Source organism: Oxyura jamaicensis, chromosome 21, assembly GCF_011077185.1.
Source record: "Oxyura jamaicensis isolate SHBP4307 breed ruddy duck chromosome 21, BPBGC_Ojam_1.0, whole genome shotgun sequence".
In the NCBI taxonomy this organism is placed as follows: Eukaryota; Metazoa; Chordata; class Aves; order Anseriformes; family Anatidae; genus Oxyura; species Oxyura jamaicensis.
Window position 1 is genome coordinate 4,703,593 of NC_048913.1, and position 25,190 is coordinate 4,728,782.

At 39.3% G+C, this 25,190-nt stretch overlaps 1 protein-coding gene across 11 annotated transcripts in view; it reads left to right on the plus strand.

Annotated features, from left to right (window-relative positions):
- Window positions 1–25,190, plus strand: part of KIF1B (kinesin family member 1B) — a 94,978-nt gene that overhangs the window by 7,687 nt on the left and 62,101 nt on the right. For 7 of the 11 annotated variants that reach the window (XM_035344644.1, XM_035344649.1, XM_035344648.1 and 4 more), the window contains exons 3-10: window positions 15,280–15,356; window positions 17,656–17,835; window positions 19,971–20,036; window positions 21,636–21,814; window positions 22,529–22,640; window positions 23,346–23,423; window positions 23,638–23,703; window positions 24,440–24,457. In XM_035344644.1, coding sequence (XP_035200535.1) covers window positions 15,280–15,356; window positions 17,656–17,835; window positions 19,971–20,036; window positions 21,636–21,814; window positions 22,529–22,640; window positions 23,346–23,423; window positions 23,638–23,703; window positions 24,440–24,457 — 776 coding nt within the window. The remainder of the gene's footprint in view (window positions 1–15,279; window positions 15,357–17,655; window positions 17,836–19,970; window positions 20,037–21,635; window positions 21,815–22,528; window positions 22,641–23,345; window positions 23,424–23,637; window positions 23,704–24,439; window positions 24,458–25,190) is intronic. The other 4 variants (XM_035344655.1, XM_035344647.1, XM_035344651.1 and 1 more) reach the window with 1 other exon arrangement.

Consider the following 25,190-nt stretch of genomic DNA (forward strand, 5'->3'; position numbering starts at 1 on the left):
GTGGTTCAGTGAGAGACAGACATCATGCAGAAGAGACCTCACGCTTTTCAGTGCAATGACTTCTTATCTTCAGACCCTCTGTGGAATATTTCCTGGAGAAACAATTTTTAGCTGGATTTTCAAGATTCCATTTAAAATGAGGGGAAAAAAATGTTTATAAGTCTTCTTGTGTAGAAGCAGGTCCTTGTATCCAAACATTGCCTGCCAACTTTCAGACCAAAACAGCGTAGAAGGGAAGAACTGTAGGCTCCAATAGATGGCATTTATTATGGAAATGCCACCAAGCTCTGAACTACAGCAGCACTGCTGGGTGCCTCTGTAATAGGTTTTCTCGCTGCTGTCATGACGTGATGGCAATAATTTTAGAAGCTTAAGATTGCTTAACTCCAGGAGCCTGTGGAAACTGTTTGTGCTACAGTGACAAGGGTGACCAGAGAATCTCTGTCAGCCTGTCTGTCAACAGCTATAGAAGTCAGCATAGACAAAAATACCGGTTCTGTTTCTGAATGCTAGAGCTGTGCTGCAGAGATACTTGAATGGTCAAGAGATTGTGTTAGCTTTCAAAAGGAGAAAAATACTTCTTGATTTATCTCGTTGGAAATTCCTTTACAGCTTTTGCTGTATTTTGTATTCTGGAAATGTTTAATCTGCAGCCTTCTGTGTGAGTCTTATGGCTGTGGTACAAGATGGGTGATACGACAGATGGTCAGGTTTGTGTCATCAGGGGCCGTTACAGGCTGTGGGAAAGGAACCATCAGTTTCAGTAGTTTACCCGTTCTTATGGTGTGGGGACTATTTTCCTTGTATTTCCTTCTTTGAAGAGACATACAGAAATAGCTGTAGACAAAGGAGTGATTTTCCCTCAATGAACAGAAAAGGCTCTTGTGTTAAAAGATAAGAAAAAATCACTGATGGAAAAACCTGAGCAGAAATCTTCCTCTCAAAAATCAGTTAGGCTGTCTGATGCACATAACTTCAGGCTGAAATCTTTCTATTGTGCTTCTAGCCTAGGCACATAAGTACGGTTGCTATTCTTTCCATTCTTTCTGACTGTTGTAATCTTGCAGCCTCTCAGTTACGTTACTCAACTCGTTACTATTAAGTTTGGAACTTGTTGGCTAAAAGCAGAGTACAGCAAGTGTTGCTAATGCACCTGACTTGTGTATCTGATGCTGCAGTTAAAAAATAAAGGGGAATCAGTCATAATTCTTATAAGGCTCTGGAGTGCCAGCCTTGTACCCTCAACCATGTGGTGAAGTGAACAAGGCTTAGATATCTTACCTCGGAGAAGGTTATTTTTTCAAATGTGCACTGGTCAAGTTGATAGGAGGCAAATCTGAGAAGCTGGTGGAATGTGGGATAGTAACTACTTTAAGCCTCCAAGGCAGATCAGATTCCCTTATCTTGGAATTAAAGTTGAATAGACTATTGTGATGAACAGGATTCATGAGGCAGCGTGAAGTCGGATAACCAAGAAGGGATTTTGCCTGCTACTTGAGCCTTATTTTCTTCTGTATTGATTGGCCAAGCTGAGTAAGTCCTGAGTTTAAATAGCATCCAAGTCTGAGTTTTGTAACTGTATTGGCAATATAGGCAGAAACTGTGCTAGAGTGAAACCAAAGCAAGTCACTTGGTGTTATTTTAAGAAAAATACATAGATAAGTATGTTACAGGTATGCTCTATTTATCATTTCCTAATGAATGCATGCAGAAAGTGTTTTGTGAGGCATGCATAATAAAGTATTGTTGAAATTGGAATGGTAGAGTTCAGGGTTGTTTCCTGATGTACTGCTTCTGTTTGTCAGTGTTTAAAAAATGTCAGTGTAGCTGAACAGTTGTTTCTTAAAATGTCAGAGAAAGTTCTTGCCAAGTGCTTTATTCTGCTATGTTAAGAACACTAATGATGCAGTGACAGTTAAGTCAGTTAACAAGGAAGCCTTTCTGTTTCAACTTATCCACATTTAAACTTGAAACATACAGAAGTCACTTGACATGTGGTTTGTGGTGCAACAATTCAACTAACAAAATATACAAAAGTAACTAAACCTGAAAGTAATGAATACAGCAGTGCTCCTGCAAGAAGTGCTCTTAGTGTGAGCAGTCAGGATTTCTGTGTTTCTGTCTGAAGGGTGCAGAATATGGAAATTCTGAAATCAGAAACATTTTTTGTCTATTATTATAAATTCTTTGTTTTCCTTTATGGTTGTAGAAGGAAGTGATTTGCAGTGATACAGTATCATGCAGGTAAAGCATTGTCAGAGTGCATCACTGAGTCTTTCTGGTTCTGAAATGTATATTGCAAAAACAGAATTCTGCAGTCCAGCTGAAGTCACATGTGCTTACTGCATTAAGGGGCTGGTATTTTGGCAGAAAGCCTGTGCTGCTCAGATCGTATCAGATTGCAGATGGTATCCATTTGAATCATCCTGTCAGAAGTTCTTCAGTGGAAATGGGAGAATGGGGGTAGAAGAATAAAATACAATAGAGGAATTCCTGAAGACAGGAGATGTTAGAAACTGCAAAATCCTACTACTTAAGAAGTTAATTTGGGAATGCAAAATGATTTCAAGAAAAGAAGAGGTAATGCCAGCATCAAATTGTTAAATAAAAATAATAAAAAGACATTAACTGAGTGGGACTCTTTCCTTAAGAGAGCTTCCTTGTATTTTATCATCATCACTTAGGACTTCAGGGAAAAAAAGAAGGCTTGCTTTAAAAGTACTTGCTATGCAAGCAGGTAGTCCAGTATAATCTTGTGCACATAGACCCTCGCAGGTGTAGGCACTGTAAGGCTGTGTTTGCAGCATTGCCCCTAATCCAGTCAGCAGTGCCGGGGTTCCTGGTGAGGGATGTATGTACCTTGAGGGAAAAGTTAATGGGCTCCACAGACTTTTTATATTGATAATTAACTCCCTGGGGTGATCCTTCTGCTAGCAGTCCTTACAATCAGTTAGCTTGACATGGTGCAATACATTGTTTGTTCCCTATTTGCCATTACGGAATACTTTGAAGTGGAACTTGGTATTAGTGGTCTTGCAAGTTACATTTGTGGTGGTAGTTTAATAAAATCCTCCATAATAACTGAAACAGACTGAAGCTTCTTAGATAACCTTAATGCAGTTTAGTCTTTCCCTCTGAGAAAACTGTATTTCATTTTGTCAGTCTTTAGATTTGGAAGTTTATCCGCTTTTGTATTTTCCTTAATGTACTGGATATATAGTTTTCTCACGCTCGAGGTTAAACTCGCTAGCAGCTTTTTGAAATGAGATTTCAAGAACAGGTCTCAAACCACTGGCTGTCAGCATACCTTGCTTGGTTGTTTTATTGTTAACTCCTGCTTCCTCTGTTTTTGCTCAGGGTGGTTTGCACCAATGCATCTTACAACATGTTCGTTAGTGTCAGTCCATTCCACAAATTACTGTTTTTTATGGTGAGTGGGAAAAAGATCCTGCTGCATAATATATGGGGTGAGAGGTGAGCTATAGATCTGAAGTATTTATATTTGAAATATTAAAAAACCTGATATAAGAAGTACTGACATAAAATAATGTTGGCAGCTGTTGCCTTAGATTATTGAAATAAACTTAGTGTTATGGTGCTTTTGTGGTGTTTGTTTTGTTTTTGGTGGAAATGATTTGATAATCCTTCTATCCATAAATAAATAATGCAGAAATAAGAAGTTGGAATGAAGCAGAGGTTCAGGCTATTAGCTACAAGACAGTATTTAGATAGTCAGCGCTAGTGGAGAGTCTAGTCGGCTTTTTCTTTTAAAAAGCTGGATAAGTGTCAAGAAAACTGAAATAATGAAGACAGGAAATAAGGAATTGTTCTACTTGTAATACGTCCTCTGTAGTTGATTGTGCATTAGATAACGAAGATAGGTTTTTAGCATCTCATACGTGTTGTAGCTTGTGGGTGCCAATGAAGGGGTGAAACCAATTTTTCAAACTCGGGTTCATGTAAGATTACCATGTACTCTGATTTTGCACCAAACTGTGTGCAAAATGCAGCTGCACAGCCAAGGTATATTAAAAGATGGGAGGGCAACTGAATCCTCAGACTAGGACCGAAAGGGGATTTTAGATTGGGGAGAAAAAAAATCCTTTTTGTCTTTTTAACTCTGTGATAGTCTTTGTAGCTTTGTAATGTTGGAAAGTTCTTTTCTGGACTGCTTAAGGTATTTAATGAAAACAGGGACAGTGCAGCAGTCCCGGCTGCCAGTAACAATAGTACCAGCTGCTGCTGTAGACAGATGGCAACTAGGTTCTCAAGCAGGCATCCCTGGTGTCAGGAAAGCTTTGTAAGGATTTCTGGAGTTAATTTGTAGAGTTTGGGGGAGGGGGGGGGGTAGGGGGGAATCTTTTTTTTTCTAATCGTGGTTATTTTTTCCCAAAGGTGTCTAAACCTAAGTAAACTTTTTTTTTTTTTTTTTTTTTTTTTAATCCTAATAGAAAAGCATCTAATTTGAGTTCCTTTTTTCTTCTTCTAAGTTGTGTCCTGCTTCATGCAGTTGTTCTGAAGCAAAATAAAAATGAGTGGGAAAGTAGGACTTAGCCTTGCGGGGATTTGATTTATGGTGTTCTTTGTGTAAATTACTTATTTCAAATATAATGCTAAAATTACTGGTGTTTGGATAATACGAAAGTGAAAAGTACTGAAAGGTCCTTGGAGCAAGGTAGCCTCATCAGTTATTCATCTAGCACTTTACTGGTATACACTGACAGGGATTAATTGTTAAAATTGGCCTTTTTCATTGTTAAGTGACTCTAAAAAGTACTAATCTCTTTCAAAGAAGCTTACTCCTTAGGGTAAATGAATAGGATTTGCAGATCTTCTGTGTTCTGATCCAACTCCTGACTGGTTTCTGAATGAAAAGCCATGCTGAATGGCAAAGAAACCCTATTGTGTGTGCATGCCTTCAAGGGAAGAGAAAGTTGGTTTTTCTTCCCAGGTAGCATTCTGTAAGCATAGGTCAGGTATTTCCACGATACAAGTGCCTTAGTGAAACTGGTATTTGGTTTAAATTACTGATGAGAGAAGTCCTTAAGGAGAGCCTGTCTTTCCTTTAGACTAGCACTGAGGATTTGTAGATAGTAAAGTAGTGGGAATTAGTGTAGTGGCTGCTGCACAGGTAGGGAAGGCAAGCAAGGAGTTCAGTGTGGTGGTTTTACCTAATACCTTTTCCTTCTCTTATAAAACACAAATGAGACATTTTCAATGAAATTACAGAGTAGGTGGGAAGATTCACTTTTATAGATAGAGTTCAGTCTCGACTCTCAATCTGTTTTCTGAAAATGAATAATTTTAGATTAAAAGAAAAAATAAGCGTACCGTTTCCGATACGGCTTGTGCCTGCCAAGAAGCAGGCACAAGTTCTTAAAGCTTGTCTTGATTAGTGTTTATTTTCCACATCCAGCTTGTTTTTCATCTTTTCAAGTGCTTCCAGTTTTTTTGCTTGCATCTTGAGGTTGCATCAGGAAGATAAACTGAAGTAGAAGAAGTCACTTAACCCCATCCAGATTTCCTGGTCTGTACATGCTCATAACTGTGGTTAAAACAAAATGAATGTTTGTCCAGTATGTTAATACACACTGCAGTCATGGCAGATGTTATCAAAGTGGGCTGTCTTTTGAGAAGGTACCGTGTGTGTCCTGTGGAAGATGCCTGAGTCGCCTTGCTGTGGAAGTTGAACTGGGAGCTCACGTGAAAGACAAGTCACAGTCACAGTGGTGGTGATGACCCAAGTTCCTCTACTGCCTCTCCTGTCACCAGTTACCACGCTTGTTGCAAGTCCCATACCAGGCAAGGGAAGGCTTGAATGGCAAGAGAAGGCAAGCTGGCTCCATGAGAAAATGGAGGCAATTGCTGTTCCCTTTAAATAACTGTACCACAAGCAGGGTTTGGTGGGGAGGGCTGCTGCTGGATTTTTTTTCTGACTATTGAAGCACTCTAGGAGTGGGAGTCAGAGAGCAAATGGTAATGTCAGAGGTAATGCTGAACACAGACAACAAGCAAAGATTCTACATCTGAACACTAAATCTCTGTTTTGCAGGGTTAGGGATTTCTGTTGCTTGTCCACAGACTGTCTTAATTGCAGTCTCTCTGAATACTCTACAATGTTGCCCATTTATATATTTTGTTACAGTCATTTTTTGTAGAAAACAAACCTGGAGTCTTAGTGAGGTACTTGGTTCTTCTAAAGCATTTCTTATGGTTGTACAAAAAAAATAACTTGAGGCGTTAATTCTGAACACCATTAAAAATATATGCACACACATTTTGGAAGATGACTTGAAGGTGGGGGTGGAGAAGATGAACAGTTAATGATTAAGGGTGCAAATATTTGGCCTAGAGCAAGACGGTAGAATGGCCAAGCTATTCCAGCTAATATTAAATGCAGTTGGACTTCTGCAAAACTGTTAGGGAGTTAGTACAGACCTATATTAGACAGGTGACAATACTAATGAACCCAGAGAGATTTTGTGTGTCAGTGGTGAGTAAAACTGTGCAAAATGGTTCATTTTCAGAATTAGTGCCCACTGACCATGCACACAGAACAAGGGCTTTTAGAGGTGTTTCTTTTATAAATGCTTAAGTAATGTGCCTTCTCTTGTTCTGACAATTTGCATTATCTTTACTTCTACTTGCAATGAGAACTGCTTCAAGAATCCAATGTTTTCACTGGGTGAATCATTTCAGCTCTTGAGGCTGGCAGAACCAACTCCCCAGGATTCTGCTGCTGTATGACGTCCTTTCAACAGAGTACTGACAATGTGTCTGAAGGTCAAAATGGCCTTAGTAGAGAGCCTTTGGCTTTTGGAGACATAGTCATGTAAAGGCAGAGAGTGGGAGGTGTATTATTTTAAGGCAAAAAAACTCAGGAGAAAAAGAATTGAGCAGAACTCCAGGTGCTTAGCCAGCCACGGCATGAAGCTGATGCACAACTACTGCAGCAGGATGCCGTCAGGTAATCGAATCACTATAGAAGTTTGGGGATGGTTTGGGTTCAGCTTTTCAGAGAGCTAGAGCAGTGTGGTTCGACTAGCTCCCACTTGATGCAAAGCCTGCTGGCATGCTGTTCTCCCAGAACGCCAGCTGTAGAGGTGGTATTTATAGCGGTTGGATCTGCAAGAGCAGCTGAGGATGAGAGCGGCTTTCCAGCAGCTTCTGTGAGCGAGCCTTTTCCTTGCTCTGGTGCTGGTGAGCGCAACACCCTCCCCCACCCAACCTTTCTCCCAGTGCAGGGCTGAAATTCCACAGTGGGGAGAGAATCCGGTTGAATTCCAAATGAGCTGTTCTTAGCTTCTATTTGGTCTCCTTTCCTTTTAATGATTTGAAAAATGCAAACAATGCTTTGAAAAGCAGGCACTGTTTTACAAGCTGGAAGTGTCCATTTCCCTTCATTTATCTCTTGTAATAACAACCCTGAAAGTCTGTCTTATAAAAACAGTATAGCCATATATCTGATTGCAATGTATGCCTAGGAAAGAAGCCTGTATTAAACGTGTTTTTGTGGGGTGTTATTCACGTTCCAGCACATAAGAATGCCTGCTCCACCCTGCTCTCAGTAACAAACGTGTTCTCATTGTTGTCATTCCAGTCTACAGATGGCGCAGATATATTTTCCAGACACACACATTTTAAGAGACTGTATATTTAATGTTAATTTGGTCTTGTGGATTTGATTCCGAAAGTCCCAGGTCTTTTATATGTTAAATTGATTACTCAGATGTCATAAACCTAAAACTACTGCTTGTATTGATTCAAATAGAATTTCAGGAAGGCACAGTAAAAAATTATTTGGTGTTTGTTTCCCTAGATGTTGCTGATCTTACAGAAGAAAACAGCCCTCTGTATTTTTGTCTGGACTAGCATATTTTTTGTCAACCTCTGCCTGTGTTTCTTTACCAATAATTACAAGAACAAAACTGTAGACAGGACTGTGCCTTTTCTGCTAGCTGTTATCTCTTAATGTGTGCTGGCATTTGGTAGGAATGTGTGCTCTGGATAGGTTACTGCTACCACTAGGAGAATTACTGAGGCTGATGGGAACTCTTTAGTTAGGTGACAACTTGTCATTTGAACTGTTTCTATTTTGTATGTAGAAATAAAGGAGGGTTTGCGCCTTCAGCATTGACAGATGGGCAGGAATACAGGGATGGAAGAGGGAAGTGACAGAAAGCAGACTGTATTGCACAGCGATAGAAGTTTAGCTTCTCCAGCTCCATACCTGACCTCCACCATTACTGGGTTTAATTTCTGAATGGCAAATGATAGGAGGCTGCTGGTTTTTTGAATATTAATCTATCAGTCTCCTTCCCTCCCCTGCACAGACTGTGTGTCAGCTAATCCTGGGATTTAGCCCAAGTTAATTCTGTCTGCCAGTGTTCATCTGAAGGGCAAACTGCAGTTAGCCTGTTCCTTGCTGGAAAACCCTCCAGAGCGACTAAGATGTGGCGTGTCTGATGGCAGCGTGCCCTGAAACATGAGTCTGATCGCTGGGGAGGTGGAGCTGTTGAATCAAGTGACTTGAGCTAAATGCAGTGAGGAGTAAGAGAATACTTCCAGTTCTTACCTCTTGGGTGCTTTGCATCCTGTGTCTCCATTCAAAGAGTGAAGAGAATTGCTGGTATCCCCAGACAACGGCCTGCAGATAATTTCTAACCTGCAAGATTTATGGCATGCTGTGGAGCAGTGCTGCCTGGGATGAAAGCAGATTTTACTTGAACCCCAAATTCAGTACCTTTATAAACTGACATGAGATTTAAGCAGTTAGGGAGGAGTTTTGTTTATTCTTTGTGCCCACAAATGCAGCTGAGTAGATGGGAGTAGAAATGGGGTTGATCTTGGCTGATCTTGCCTTCCCTCCCCCCTTTCTCCTCTGTAGGTTTCCCACTGCCTCTTTACCCTGCTTTAAAGGGGAATGGAAGTGTAAGTCCAGAAATGAAGGCCTGAAGTGGGGATGTGTTTGGGTGTATATTTAGGAAGGAGTGAGGAGACAGAATGCTGCTTCCAATTGAAAGGATCACAGAGGGCTAGAAATTTGCATCAGCTCTCTGTTAGGCTTTGCACTCTGGTTACAATTGTAAAATGAAGTGTGTATTTGATGTGTGCTTTTTGGAAATAAACTTCAACAAATCAAAACTGCATTGTAAGGCAAAAAAAATAAATAAATTCCTGAAATGATAGCTGGAATGCAAAATAATACATGTTAGAAAATAAAAGGGTACTGTCTTGACACTGAAGCTCTCTGTCAAAGCTTGCAAACAGCTTTTGCTAAAATTAAAAACTAGAAGTGAATTTGATCCCATAGGTTTGAAAGGCTGAAGGTGTATGTTATTTTTGTGCTAGCTGATCCCACAGATGGTGGGTGGTATGAAAATGTTACCGAAGGAACAAGGAGTGATCTAGAGGTTGGGCTGTCGAAGTGCCTCATGCCAAGAAATGAAGTTACCTGTTAGTGAGGGCATGTAGGATCAAACGTGTTGTGGAGATAGGGTTGTTGTTGTGGATACTGCACAACTAAAATTATAATTCCTTTGATTGTGCTTCAGTTTTCTTCTTATCTTTTATTAGTCGGTACCGCTCCTACTATACACTTTTCCTTTACATGGACTAATTGGTTAAAATATGTGGGTTGCATCTTGTAATCTAAATCTGCACTGCCAGCCATCTGTTCTGTTTGAAAAAGTTTTTTTTTTTTTTTTTTTTTTTTTTTTTGTAGTTATCCATACAGATCAGCTGCATTGGAAAATGAAGAAGTAGCCTGGAGAGGAGGGGAAAAAAAGTCTGTCATTTCTATTGTATCAGTTGATTAAGTGGAGGAGCAGAACTGGCATTGTTCTTTTGTGTTTGAGGGAGTGTGGGAACAGAAGTTATATGAGTATCTCTTATATTCTGGGTAACGGGCCAGAGGTCACTTTTTATCCTTTATTTGCCCCTGCAGTTTTCCAATTGTGTAATCGCACAGGATCTCTTTTGATAAGCAGATTCCAGGAAAGTCATGCTAACCTTCCGAAAGCTTTGGAGCACGCTTTTGCTTGTGGAAGTTGTGCTGTTATGGGAGCAGTACCTGTGAGCTGCGTTGGCCATTGTGTTTGGGCTCTGATTTTCCTTTGTGAGTCTTATGCTCTGATTCCTCAGTGATGGTGATTTGTCTGCAAAAATGACTTAGTTGCATATATTTTCCTTACACATCCCAACCAGTCTCGGGCAAGTTATATGTACAAAGTACAGAGTGTAGCCTGAAATTACAGCTGCTGGCTTGTATATTATCATTTAATAGCACACTTAAGAAAATCAAAGTTTACGGAAGAGATCAGGATAACATATGCTTGCTTAGGTAATGATACACAACTTTAGATTATTTGGTGTGAAGAAACATGTTTTAAAACTATTGGTTTCCTTACCTTTTGGTCAATGCTACATAAAATTCCGAGATGTTTCTAGGTACAGGTGTCAGAATAAACCCCACAAAAGTTAAACAGCTAAATAAAACTGTTTAAATAACTTGAGCTTCAGAGAGTATATGGATTCATACTGCTTCAAGGCACCTCAAACAGCGTGAAGAAGTTTTGTATGGTTTACCATATAACTGTAAGGAGAAAGAAGCTTTTAAAATGTAAGTCTTCTTTCTGTGGAATTTATATGTCTGGGCTGGGCTGGCAGTGAGTATAAATGTTGCTGTATTCAGTTAAATAAATGAAATCAAATTCAGTGGTCATGCTACAGAGCTATTCACACGGTGCACTTTCATGTAAATTTTATATCAGTTTGACAGCTGATATTTTTTACCTATGCTGATTTCTTACAAACCTGGAAAACTCACTGGAATATTACGTCTGAAGGTCAATTCTGTTACTCAAAATTTGGGGGAATTCATAATTCAGATTTAAAAACGCTCCACCAATGATGTGGACGCTTATTTCCCTCAACCAGACCAACAAGCTGCAGGGTATTTTTATAACACGAATATTCCCATGCTTTTTTCTCAGCCTTCCATTCCAAAGGGAAATGCTGACCATTAATCCAGAGTTTGCTTTGCTGATCCCAGAAGAGATTTTAATCACTGAAGTCAGAAAACAGCATCTTCAACTGGTTCTATCCTTTCCACATACGTGAAACAGAGTTGTACGTAACCTTTGGTGGCAACGGTGTAAGATGGTGATCTGGTAGAATACCCTTGTCAGTTCTGTTTGGTGCAGAAACCTGAACTTGTGCGAAGCTGAAAGATTCCAAATGAGCTAAGAAGTTGGCTCTTGGTAAAGCAGAGGGGCTGAAAAAGGGATCAAATTTCTCAGGCTGCTTTAGGCTAGCTCCAACGTTCAAAGTTGCTCCAGTGCCATGCTGACGGTAACTAATTATAGCTGCAGCACAAAGCGTTAGTCTCAGTCTGCAAACAGAAAAGTTAATTGCCACGTTGGACCTTTGAAATATCAGATAAACAAATTTATTCTGTAAGATAAAAAGGCCATTAATGTGTTCCTGCTGTGATCGTCTGCCTTATTGCCTTTCTCATTTCCTGAGGCTCTGTAATTAAACCATTAGCTTGTGTACCATGCCGTGAGTCTGCTGTGGTGTGAGGAGATGGATGATGACCTAGTTCATGATTCACTAATACAACGCGTCTTGGCCTCGCGTGGTTCAAAAACCTAACAAAATAACCGAAAAGCTTTTGCTGTTCTTGTGAGTGTTGAAGACCCTGGAAGAAGTCCTTTTACTTGTTAATTCTATTTGTTTCCTTGTTCAGCCAAAAACACGGCTTGCTCAGTAACATGGTGTATGAAATCAATGGTGCCCACTCAGTTTAATTTCTGTGCGATCGTGCTGGCTTTTTTCAGTTTGGCTTATGATATTTGAGGTTAAAGCTTACCTGTACCATAGAGAGTCTTCTTATTTTCTTCAGACGTATCCACGAGTTTCCTCTGAAGTCCCTCCAAAGATGATGCTTGGTACAATAGACACCTTCAAGCTAGGTCAACTGCTTTAATTTGAATTCCTGGTTCGTTAGTGGCCTCGCCATCTTCTTTCAGGCGTTGCATCTCACCTTGTTATGTATCTAAGCACTTGGTTCAAATTCAGACCGCATCAAATGTGACGGATGCTAGCAGCTACCCACTTGATGCTCAGTGCTCTAAGAGAAGAGGGTTTTGGTCTGCTTGAAAACAGTTGAGGTTGTAATCTTACATTTTCTCAGTTGTTCTGCTCTCCTGGATTCCTTTGTAGACAGATAGAATTCTGTCAAACCAGTGATTCTGAGGATGGAGGCTGTAGACTCTTTGTAAGAAACCAGAACGGGGATAAAAACAGTTCAAACTTGCACTTGAAGTTGAGTGAGAAGGCTGTGGCTGGATCAGAGCAGCGAGGGACAGCATGCAGAGTTCCTGGCAGCCAGGAGCTTTCCTCTACCCTGTTCCTGTTGCTGTGGAAGGTTTTGGCCAGGCAGCTGCATTCCCAACCTCTGACAGAGCTGCCTTCTTGCACGTTGATCTCCCTTTCCTAATATGCTTCTCAGGATACGCTTTGCAAAAATGCGCATCCTAGAAAGTAACTTTCAGAATAGTGAGCTGACTTAATGTGACGGAGCTCAAGAAGCTGAAGAAAATAAATAAAAATGAAAATTGGAGGGGAGCCACTAGCATAAACCATGGAGCCTGAACTTGGCTCTTTGTGAATATGATGGATCAAATTTAAACCTGAAGCCAGTAGGATGGAGCTGTAAGGGCAAGCTTGTAGTGCGTGTCCTGACACTAATTGTGCTGCATCACTGCAGATCTTGTCTTTCATGCGTGGTCAGCATCCTTTTATGCACAACTGAGGGAAAATCTAGGTGTTGCTTTGACTAAATGCTTGGCCTCCTCGCTTTCTTTTTGGAAATAACCTAGATATTTTCATTTTGTAAACAATCGGTATGATGTGTGTATTTTCACATCAAACTTACTTTTGATTAATACTGAAATTTATGCTGCTGCTTGTCATGTTTCCTGTTCCTGACACAGTAGAAGCTTAGGATGCAATTTAGTTCTCGTTTCCTTGGAGAGAACAAATGCAGCTTTGCCTTGGCCAGAAGGAGTGGCTGTCTTGTTTATAGACAACGAAGTAAAAATGAAAAAGAAAAGAATGAATACTTACTATTCCACTGTGGATACTAAAGAGACACCTCAGTCATTCTGTAAATGAGGCGAGATCAAAGCTCTCTTCTGCGATTGAATTTGCACCTTGGAATAAAACTGCACCAATGTGGCATTGGGGTGTTTTTAGGTTGGGGTTAAAAGCGTGTTTCTCTCTCAGCGAAGCCGTAGCAAAGATTCTACTTGTCTGGATTTCTTTCCCGGGTTGCTGGGCCAGGAGATTCCTATTTCCAGGCCAATGCCACAAATGCAGCGTTTCGTCCAACAAGATAGTTGCTCCCCTCCATAGCCATCACTCCTTCCTCAAACGTAACACCAAGGGTTTGGGTTAAAATGATATGCTGTAGAAATTAAGCAAGAATATAAATCTATGGCCAGGAGAGGTGGTACATTCATGTATCTGCTTAAAATTGTGTTAGCAATACAAAGGCACAGGTTCTATTTATTGCTGCTTTTTTTTTTTCTGCTTCTAATGGTTAAATTTTACCTTGAGCTCTTAACCCAAAATGATTGAAGGAAAATCATGTTCTATCCCTGGGGACGCTACATTGAACAGGTTTGGAGGCAGTGCTTTTTGTACTGTTTTTGCGTAGGAGCTTCCTGGTACAGGACAGGACTTCCATACCTTCCAGAGCTTTGATTGCTAAATAATTGAATGAGAAACAGGACAAGTTGTAAATCATAGCAGCCTGGAAGCCACTGAAAGAGAACTGGTTTAGCTTCGGGGTGGGAGAACTGTCTTGTGGGATTTGTTCACTTTAGAGCTGGTTTAATCCAGTGTGCTGTAGATTTACTGCTGTTGGGCCAAGACTAGCAAAGGGAAACTAAAGCCATGTAGGACTGCTTAGGTTACCTCTTTGTTGTGTGTTGATGCCCATGTTGCTACCCAAAGCTGCGCGTGTTTTTGCCACGTGATGCTGTACTGGTGCACAGCACATTTTGTGTTGGCTTTGCATGTCTGTCAGCTTTCCTACAGCAAGAATGTCAGCACAAGGTGCATCCAAGTAAAATGGAGCTGACCACAAGAAACAGAGTAGCAACTGTTGCTATTTGCAGTCCACAAAGTGATCCCTCCTCCACACTAGTTTTGGCCAGCAGCCCTGCAGAGGGACTCAGCATCTGGTGGAGTGATTAAATTTTGAAGGGAATTCTGCAACCACATTTTCAGGGACTTCACTGCAGCATGTTAAGTTCGTAACGCTTGAAATGCCAGGAGAAGTGGGTGTTCAGATTTTTAGTTCTGACAGAAGTGGAAGAAGCTCCCATCTCCCAGAACCATGGCCTTCCTGGCCCTGAACATGTGAGAAGCAGTCATTCATTGTTTAGGATGGTTGTTTGGGATCAGAATGTAAGTTTTCCATGGGACGACTGTCACCATGTCTCTTCTTCGTTTGTAGATTTTGTTTGCATGTCTTAATATATCATTCCCAAAGGCAAATTGCTGCAGGCGGGCATGTGTAAACCTAAGGTGGTTTATCTAATTTTGATACCCTCGTGAGTGTGCCTTTTTAGAATCCTTATTATATGGATGATTTTGAAAACAGCTGATGGAAATAATGTAAGTATTTCCAGTACTATAGTCTTAAGAGAAAGAAGCAGTAGAGATTAACTTCTGCATCAAGAGCTGTGCTTATAAATTACCCTCCTTGGAATATACAATCTACAGGCATGTTGTATGCCATTAAAACAACTGGAATCTATCGTGTATTAATGGCTTCCAGGCAAAGGTTATGGGAATCTGTTTTATTGCTGGGACGAAAAAAGAAAAAACACACACAAAAAAACCCACCCACACACCTAACATGTATCTAGAAAAGTTTCCATTAATTGCAAGGAACACATATGTATGGATGAAATATTGAAAGAATTAAATGGATTGAGAAAAAGAGCATAAACATTACAGATGTGCTGCTATGGAAATTTTGTTTAGCAGCATCAATTCTTTTTAGCAATGTTTCTCCTTATTTCAAATAAGGCTTATGTAAATAGTATTAGGAAACTGTGAGTCTATTGCTTCAATCTTATTACTGCTGTGCAGTGTGGGAACTCTCTGAAAACTCACACACAGATTAAGTTGAGGGTCAGCAAGGTCATTAATTATGTTGCTAAATGCCAAGTTAGCTAAGTGTTTAAATTTTGTTTCCTGTAGGTATTATCAACCCAAAGAATCCTAAGGAAGCGCCAAAGTCCTTCAGCTTTGACTACTCCTATTGGTCCCACACATCGGTAAGTTCTTTCAGGAGAAAACCATTTTTCCTTGATTTGTTTGATTTAACTGCATTCTTTTACTTTGTTGTTTGTTGTTGTTGTTGTTGTTGTTTTTCTGACCATGCCATCCCTGTCAGATGTTTCTGCACTGTCTCTCTTGCCCTCATTCAGATTAAAAGCTTGGCAGAGGGGGAAGCTAAGCTCTTGGGAGTCTGATAGCAAGTTGTAGCTATTTGGAAGATTACTTAAAATAATCACCAACTGTGTCCTGTTGTAAATATTTAAGGATGCATGTGAACCACAGTTACTTCACTTCTATGTTGAGCAACGTTCACTCGTCTGCAAGTCCTTGCAGTTCAAGAGAAGATGTTGTCTGGGTTCCCTTGGCATATCTGGAAATGGCAGAGCAGTGACCTATGCTTTCACTAGCTGCAAAAGCAATAAACTCTGTCATTTAACTCCTCTGCCCCACCCTCCTGCGAATTAGTACTAAGGTCTTGCTGACTTCCAGCAATTGTTCTCAAGCAGGACTGTGTTCTGCCATCTACCCCCTGCCTTTTTTTCCTCCAAAAATACAGAAAGCATGGGTCATGTTTTTTGAAGTTGTTAATTTTATTAATTTGGATGGTGCAAAGATAATCTTCTTGGCCACAGATTTGTTCAGAATGATGTTTTCACTATGAAAACCTAGAAAAATTTGGATTTGTGCAGCTCTTTTCATGATTCTTCCTGTTGAGTGACCTAATTTCCAGAGCAGCTATGCAAATAGATTATGGGGTCAGTTGGAGGAATATTAAGAACATAAGTAGTACTCAAAACCAGCAGATACGCTGTGTCAAGGAAAAGAACCCGGGCTAAGAAGACCTTGAACCTAGCTTGAGAATGTTAGTGCATAGAGATCTTTGTCCTGATTTCAGGAGCAACTAATGTTAAAATCCAACATTTTGTGAAAAGGGAGAATGTTAACTTAGTAATAACGTAGTGACATAGCCCTACACAGTGAAGTTTCAGTGGTATGTTATCTGTGCAGTCCGTTCCCATTTGTGCAACATAAAACTCCTGCATAGATTCTCAGTAGTGTGATAACTTCTATAAAAGTCCGTGGTAAACATTTGAAAATGATGAAAAGGACATCAGGAAAAAGAGCATATACAGCAAATCCTATTTTTGTCACTATTTTTGTATCCTGTACCATGCCTGGAGCTGTGTCTTGGACTGCCTCCAGTGACTGCATGCTGGAGTCTGACCAGTGCAGGGCCTGATGTGTGCTAAATAAAAAATGGAGGATTCATTTGTTCAGTTCATGAAGTTTTGAGCAGGTTCTGTGTTTGCCTTGAGATCTAGCACCTTTGTTCTCTTTGATGTCTTGTGATTATCTGTTCTTTTATTTCATGTGCAGCAGTATTCATTTTCATCAGGCAGTAGTGGAGGTGGCGTTTTATCCAAAATATAACAAACTTTTCAGTCAAGCATTTGAAGGCGATGCCTTGCTTTGTCCTTCTTCAGATTTCTGTCACTGGAGCCACCTGTAATTAATTTTTTTTTGCTTGCTTTGATTTTTTTTTTTTTTTTTGCTTCATTTTATTACCTGGACAAAGTGCTCTAAAGTAGTTTCCCTCCCCTCCCAGTGTTATATTTCAGTTTTATTGCTAACCTTGAGTTTAACCATAGAAAAATGTTCCGATACAGTGTCCTTGACTGGTTCAGCAACTTGCTAATTTAAAAATATATATTTTCATACATAAGGATTTTGTAATCCCCAGTACAGTTAGCAAGGTTGCAAATAGAAATCTGGATTGGATTAAAGGCAGTGAAATCAGAAAGCTGCAAGAAACTTGTTAAAATGATTTGCATACACTCTTAGTCTAAAAAAACTAAGTAGCTTTTGCTTTTCTTCCTTGCCCTGCTGAACCCTTGTCAAGACCAGCCACTGGGGGATTTTGTAGCTTCTAGACCTTCTCTGTATTGTCTCTCTGAGCTCTACTTCTGCCTTTTAACTCCCTCCATTCCAAACACCTTGAATTCTGTTTGGCAGTGATCTTGCACAAAACAAGTCCAGTGGTTCCAACAATGTTCACAAACCAGAATTGGTTTCTTTTCTTGTGGAGATTGCTTCCTCAGCGGTGATGGAGTGGTCCTGCCAGGGTTGTCAGTGTCATTCTGTTGGTACTGCCTTTGGCAAAATGTGTAAACATGCTATGTTGGCCTCTCCTAAGAGATTGACTCAGAAGATAAAAGTAGATTAAAACTAATTGCTTTTTGTAATGTTATGTGAGTGAGAGACGTCTGTTCTGATGCTGGTTTTGTGTCCTTACAGCCTGAAGATCCCTGTTTTGCATCACAGAGCCGTGTGTACAATGATATTGGAAAGGAGATGTTGCTGCATGCCTTTGAGGGCTACAATGTGTGCATTTTTGCCTATGGACAAACCGGAGCTGGGAAATCCTACACGATGATGGGCAAGCAGGAGGAGAGCCAAGCAGGGATAATCCCCCAGGTAGAACAGAACCCCCAGAAAGGGGTTTATTTTTGTAGCATATTCAGATTCTTGCTGGCTGATAGTCTTTTTTTATTGTGATAGTTCACAGAGAACCATAGCTTACTTCTGAAGTGAAACAAATCTACTCAGAAAAAGAGTAAAGAGATGCAAGTAATCTTTACTGTTATATTTTTAAAAATTGTACTATATATTCTCTGTACACTTCTGCATCCAATGTCTCTGCTCCCCCACCAAACAAGCAAATGAAGATGTCTTATTCACTAGGTTTCTTGTCTGCTTCTCTGACTCTAGTTAGGACAGCACTTGAGCACTTTGTATTCAGCAGGAATTCCAAAGGTGATATTGCTGATGAACCTGCCAGAAACTTTTTGAGAAAATGAGTTTCCCGAAGCTAAAAGCTGAGTAATAGCTTTTATCTCAGTAAGAAATGAAGTATATCAAATTAGTGGAAAACAAAGTATATCAAATTGGTAGAAACTGAGCACAGCCCAGTGTTGTTGCACCCTGAGGTATGTTGTGATACTATAAGAAGTTGAGATACACCCACAGAAAACCGGGACTGGCATTCAGTTGATGCTGCCGCTTGTTCTAAATGCAGACCTTCCACGGTGTTTAGGTGTTGACAGTGGACTAAGTTTGGGAATGGAGGAATGCACTGTCTTCCAACAAAGTAGAAATCTGAGGTTGGGTTTCCGTTTTAATAAACGTGCTGAACAGCCGGAGTCGTCACTCTGCTACAGGTTTGCTGTAAGCATTGACCCTGTGCCATGGGTATGAAATAGACAATGCAGGTCATTGTCTGCTGTTAATAGTACAGACATTGTATGCTCAATTACGTAGCAAGTGCTCTGGTACCATTTGAGGCTGCATATAGGTTATCTTGAAATAATGTTAGAAGAGTGTGTTTGTACACTTATGCAGAGATGATTTGATGAAAGACATTATTGTTACATGTAAGCATTTTATTTTTTTCTTCTGTGGAAATGTATAACAGGTGAAATTAGTTAAATCTGTGGAACAGTTCAGTGCTCAGATTCTTTGAGTTGTAATCTTGATGTTCCTATTTGTCTTTTTGTAACCTCTAATGGAAATTAAAGACTGCTAAAATCTGTAATGTTGCTGTAGATGTAATCATGTTCCTGTTATCTACCACAGTTTCTAAGCAAAATCATTTCCTTCCACTTTCACTGTGGGAAGTCTCCTTATAAAGGAACAAAATGAGTTATCTGTTCAGGGAGAACTTGTTGACTCTGTTCTTTCTTGTCACATATGGAGAGGGTACGGCACAATCACATTCAAAGGAATATAGGTTGTTGACATTAAATTTCAGTGTGTTAGCAGAAATCCCTGGCTCTACCTGCCAGTTTCTAGTGTGAAATCTTATGCTTTAACCATGTGTGGACTGAATACTCGAGTATATGCTTTAAGATTGCCTGCGTTCATCATAATGATTATTTTTCATACAGTGGTTAGTAGATAAGTTAGAAACGTCTTTCTGTGCTTATCCCTCCATGTGCTCGTGCTTTTTAATCTCCCTGTACATATCTATGTGCTTGCCAAGTGTTCGTTTTTCTCCTTTATGAATTTAATTTTAGATCTCACACAAGTTGTTTGTAGATGAACACTATCGAAGTAGTAGAATGCCAATAGCAGAAGTATTCTTCATAAGAAGATACTGTTAATGAATTTTGAAACTATCTGGCTATTGATTTAAATCTGAATCCTGAAGCTTCAGCACGCCAACAAATTGACACAGGGTTGTTAGTTTAAAAATAAACAGACTGCTATTTTTATGAGACTAGGAGATGATTAGGTATTTTAATATTTCCTTAACCTTACTTCCACTTTCAGTTATTACAGGCTTTAATATTAAAATGGGTTATTTTTCTAATTTTGTAGTACATTATAATATCGGTTAAACCTAGAACAACTGCAGTACTCTATAAAATAAGCTATTAAGGTTGGATAATAGCGATAGAGAGTTGAGATGATGCCTCTTCCTAGTGAGGCTGTTTGTGGTTGAAATCTGTTCTTTTTCTTCCCCTTCCCTCCTGTGCAAAGTTAATGATTTGTCATAGTAGTTACTACTTCCTACTCAGAACTAATTTGTCTTGGGTTTTATCTGTTTCTAGCTATGTGAAGAACTGTTTGAGAAAATCAATGACAACAGCAATGAAGAAATGTCATACTCTGTAGAGGTGCGTATAGTGATCAATCAATATTTGTGTGCTGGTCATCAAACTAAGCTTAGGTGCAGCATTATTGATGTTGTATTAAGATGCTGAGTTCTTTGTCTTGAAAGCATTGTCTTTTCTCTGTTTTGCGTTGGATGCAAATGTACAAGCAAATATTTCTAGGACTTTTCTCCCCACCAGAAAATTAATGTACCTTTACACGTGACAGCAATTGTCAAGTACATGATGGGCTCAAAAAACACAAGATGCATTCATAGAGAATTTTTTGACCACCGGATGGAAGATTACATGTTTCTTGTCAATTAAAATAGTCGTAGTTTGTATCCTAATTCTCTGTGAGACTTGACTAGAAGAGTTTAGTTGCTCATTCCTACCTAGCATCTCCCATTAGCAAGACAAGTTTGCAGACAGACTGCAAATAGGGAACAGAACTGAAACAATGCTACAGGTAAGTGTGGGGTTTTTGGTCATAGGTTGAGCTTAAACTGATGGAATGTACCATATGGTGCTACGGGAGGTCTGGGGTCTGAACAAAAGTGAAGTGCTTAGGAGAGTGTTTGCAGCCACAGTTGTGGCTAGATGGGTTACATCGGTCTCTACAGCCAACTGCTGTTTTGTTTGACATACCATCTTATGGCTGAGTGGTTTTAATTTGTTACAGTCCCTGAAACATGCCTTGAGTTGTTTCGTTTCATATCCCAGGCTCTTTGCTAAGTTTTAGGTGCATAGTTATGGTGTAATACTGGTGGTGATTAATTCAAACAAAATATTTCTCGTATCCCAGCCAGAGACAGAAAGGCAGGCCAAAGTAGAGTTTCATTTTTTATTCATTTATTTTTGTTAGTGTTGTTCAGGGAGCTTGTCACTGGTAACATCTTTGTAACTCAGTACGCTCTTCATTCAGTACTTGGTAATATTTCTTTGTAGGTTGGTACCCATAATAAAGATTGGTTTACAGAAAAAAAAATGTTTCAACCTTGCATATATTTAGAAATCTGTTGGCACTTAATTTTTTTTAAAAAATAATAAAATAGAAATCTTAACTTTAGAATTTATTTCAAAGCATGGAGATTTAAAATTACCATTGTTAGAATAATTGTACTGATGACCTAGGTGTATAATAGGACTAGAGTACAGTTCAGAACCAAAAGTTGCTTCTACCTGAAGGGAATATATATATATATTTCCCCTAAGTTTACTTTGGGGGTTTATAAGAGAGGTTATTTGTAAGGAGGCTTTTTACCATTTGTCGTTTGCCTCTTTCTAAAGGTAGTTTTGTTGATGTGTCATGTTAAAAGTGATTATGAACTCAAATAACTTTTTAACTCAACACCTTTTTTTTTGTTTTTTTTTTTTGAAATGGTTGAGGGATCTATGCATGGGTGGAGGGTCTGTAGCTTATATTGGAGACCTGCCACATGTGACTCTTCTCTTCTTCCTTTCTCCCATTGTGTCAAGCCATAAAACAAACTGACACCCACCTACAGCTTTCCTGTAGCGGACTGGGGGATTTTCTGCCAGTGGCATGCTGAATGCTGCAGAGCTTCTTGTGGAGGAAGCCTTAAGAATCACTAAATTATCTATGCAAATTCCTCTTTCCAGGTGAGTTACATGGAGATCTACTGTGAAAGAGTCCGGGACTTGTTGAACCCGAAGAACAAAGGGAATTTGCGGGTGCGAGAACATCCTCTGCTTGGACCTTATGTGGAAGATCTGTCCAAGTTAGCAGTCACGTCTTACACAGACATTGCAGACCTCATGGATGCTGGAAACAAAGCCAGGTGAGTGACAGTGGTACAGACTTCAATCTCCTTTGCGGCATTATATAGCTTATAGCACCATACTTAAAATACCTCCTGTGATGCACTAGTGCTTTTTAAAAACCTGATGTCAGATTTGGAATAGTATTCAAATACACACTGATCGATTCTATTAAAAGGCTGAAATTGATTTGTGTGGTATAGTAGTGTTGCAAATCACTGTACAGGTACTTAAAGCTGTAATGGCTTGAGATGAAATATGTAAATTACTGGCTTTTAATTCTGCCTTTTGATGCGTACGTTATTACATTACTGGTATAAATAAGCATGTTAGCATAATGCTTCATTCACTGAAGTGGTCAGGACTTACGTTGGCATTCCCACTTTAGGTTCTGGTTCGTTAGTAGTTATTGGCATATGTAAACTGTACGATCCATTTGTCAGTCTGTGTGAGAGACTGACATAAATTTGCATTTTCTTATGAGTTAGTGTTGGGCAGATTAGTGACTATACAGATTGAGCAACCTCTGTTTAAATTGTGCTGAAACTGGGAGGAGCTGAGCAGCAAAAAAGTTCGTGGTATTCAGTGTGGCTTGGACTTGGATAGGGCCAAACATCAACTGTACAGCCTCTTGATCTCAATACCCTGCAGCTGCATCGAGTCCTGCAGGTTGTTTTACTTGGAGCAAAGAGGCTACTGTTTACTAAACATATCTGTATCTGTTCCTCTTTTAGGACTGTGGCAGCTACCAACATGAATGAAACTAGTAGCCGCTCTCATGCCGTGTTTACAATTGTCTTTACTCAGAAGAAACATGATGCAGAAACTGATCTTTCCACAGAGAAGGTATTTTGCAAATAAGAAGTAGCTTTGTGAGCGCTTTTCACAAAGCGTCCCTGCAATGACCTATTCCTATTGGCAGTGTGAAGAGACAATGGGAATTAATTTTTTTTTTTTTTTTTTTTAAGGTGAACTTGCTATATGCTTTGCCAGAACCTTCTTATTTCTTACTGGATTTTGTTTGACTGTAATTCTAATAACAACTAAATTGGGAATACATGCAGGAGGAGAATATGTGGGAAGAACTTAAACCTTAAGGACTAGGTTTTATGGGGATGGTTATGTGAAATAAATTAATCTTCCCCAGTCATGTTCCCAGAACTTTCTGTGCTTTTGCTTGTCAGTGGGAAATTTTTGTCTTGCTAATTTTCTGTGGGAACAGGGATGGGGATGAATGTGACTTATGGAATTTTTGGAATATGCACGTTAAAAGGAGATATGCACTATTTATCATGGAACAGTTTTCTGGCTTTTTTTTTTTACTCTGAAATAGCAGCTTTGCATGCAGAAGTAGCTGAAATATGGGTAATGTTCATATTTCTCAATTGATTACTATGGAAAGATAGAAAAGAAAACTTGGCTTGACTATAGTTTTAAGCACACGATGATTTTTAGACTGAGTTTTTCTCATACTGTAGAATTCTTCAAAGTTCTGTTCTTACTGTAGTCCACTAGAAGCTAATTATAGTTGTTAATGTTTTCTGTCATCAGGTCAGCAAGATTAGCCTTGTGGATCTAGCTGGGAGTGAGCGAGCTGATTCAACTGGTGCCAAAGGAACCCGATTAAAGGTATCAGGCTGCTGATATTTGGGTGAAGAAAGGGGAGTGGGTGCACAAGCAGCATAAGAAAAAAAGAATTGCAACTATTTTTTCCATGCTCACAATAACAAAAGCAAAGACTTTTTTCCTCTCGTGGAGGATGTGACATTAGGTTCTTTAGTCTGCTGAGATTCATGATTGAAAATTATGAATTACTGTATAATACTGGATTATGTTTTCCCAGGAAGGAGCAAATATAAACAAGTCTCTCACAACTCTGGGCAAAGTTATTTCAGCATTGGCAGAGGTGGTAAGTACAGCATTTACTTACCTGCAACAACCTTTCTGTAACTTGTAAAACTGAAATAGTGAATACTATACAGTACAGCAGAGCCAGTCACTGTTCTTGGCCTAGCATTCTCAGCGGAGTTAGCTGTGTGTATTTTGACATATGAATTGTATCTGAAGAGTCTCATGCAACCTACTAGAAACTTTATTTGAAGGTAGATTGAAGTATTTTTTATTTAGTTGTGAAGAAGTCTTGCAAAAGGAGCCTACATTTATTTAAAGGGAGTGTTCGCATAGCAAGCTTTTAGTTCTGCCGAGCTGCAGTAGTGTTTTTTATTAGAAAGAATAATTTTAGGAAACTAAGTGCAGACTTCTTGTTAAAATACTAAAATGTCAAATGTTAGAAATGTCAGTGTAGTAACTTATCACTGGCTTTTTTTTGCAATGACGAGACTTAATATTTTGAGTGAAGCAAGCATACGGTGATCCAGACATCTTCTAGATTTAGAAAAGTAATTTCAATTATTATTAAAAAAGTTAAGTAAATTAACAGTGCATTTAAAAGTAAGTTGTGAACAGCTTGGGACAGGTTGAATGTATTTAAGTGCTTTTTAGCTTTTTTATGAAAGCTATTCTAATTCATGGGGCTTCTCAAGAAAAGAATATGCTATCCAAGCTAACATGGACGTTATATATAAAGGTATATTAAAAAGCTTAACTTGTATCTTACTCCTCTTCCTTTAATGCTTTCAACTTAGGATAACTGCACCAGCAAGGTAGGATGGTCTGAGTAGTAGTGGATGTTGTCTTTTTTGACCAGCTGTGAAACTTTATTCTCTTGAGCTCTAAATCAAAGAGCAGGGATCTTTCATGGCAGGTCTTTGGGAAATTCCTGTAATTACAAAGCACAGCTATAAAATCTGAGAATTGTCAATACTAAAACTCAACAAATATACTGAAGTTGGAGAGAAATTCATGAAAAAATCACATTTGAGGATGTTTTGGAGATACTCTTTTCTTACATCCCTGCTCCTGATTTGGTGAATTAATTTTGCTCTAGGAAGCAAAATTAGGAATATTTGTTCTAGGAAGAAATACTTTCTTTGCTTTCATGCTTCTGCTCTCCATGCATTTTTCTTTACCTCACATGGTAGGCTGCAGGCAATAACCTCTTCTGGTTTTCTAAAATGACTTGGAAAATTTTGCAGACATCATTTGGTGCTTACCTGCCTTTCGTAGTTTCACTTGTCCATTGTAAGGTTACTCACGTTTGGCAAGGGACAATAGAATTTTTGCAAGAATTTTTGCATTTTTATGTACTTCTTGACTGTTGAGAGGAGTCTTGCACAATTTATAATTAGGCTTTTTATTGCAGTCATATCCTTTGTTAAATGTTGTGTGGAATTAAAGTTTTGGCATCTCTCGAAGTGATATGTTTGCCTTTTTAGCTATTCCAATTAGTAAACGGATGACCCAAGATTCACATTCTCTTACAGAATTTTAGGAAGT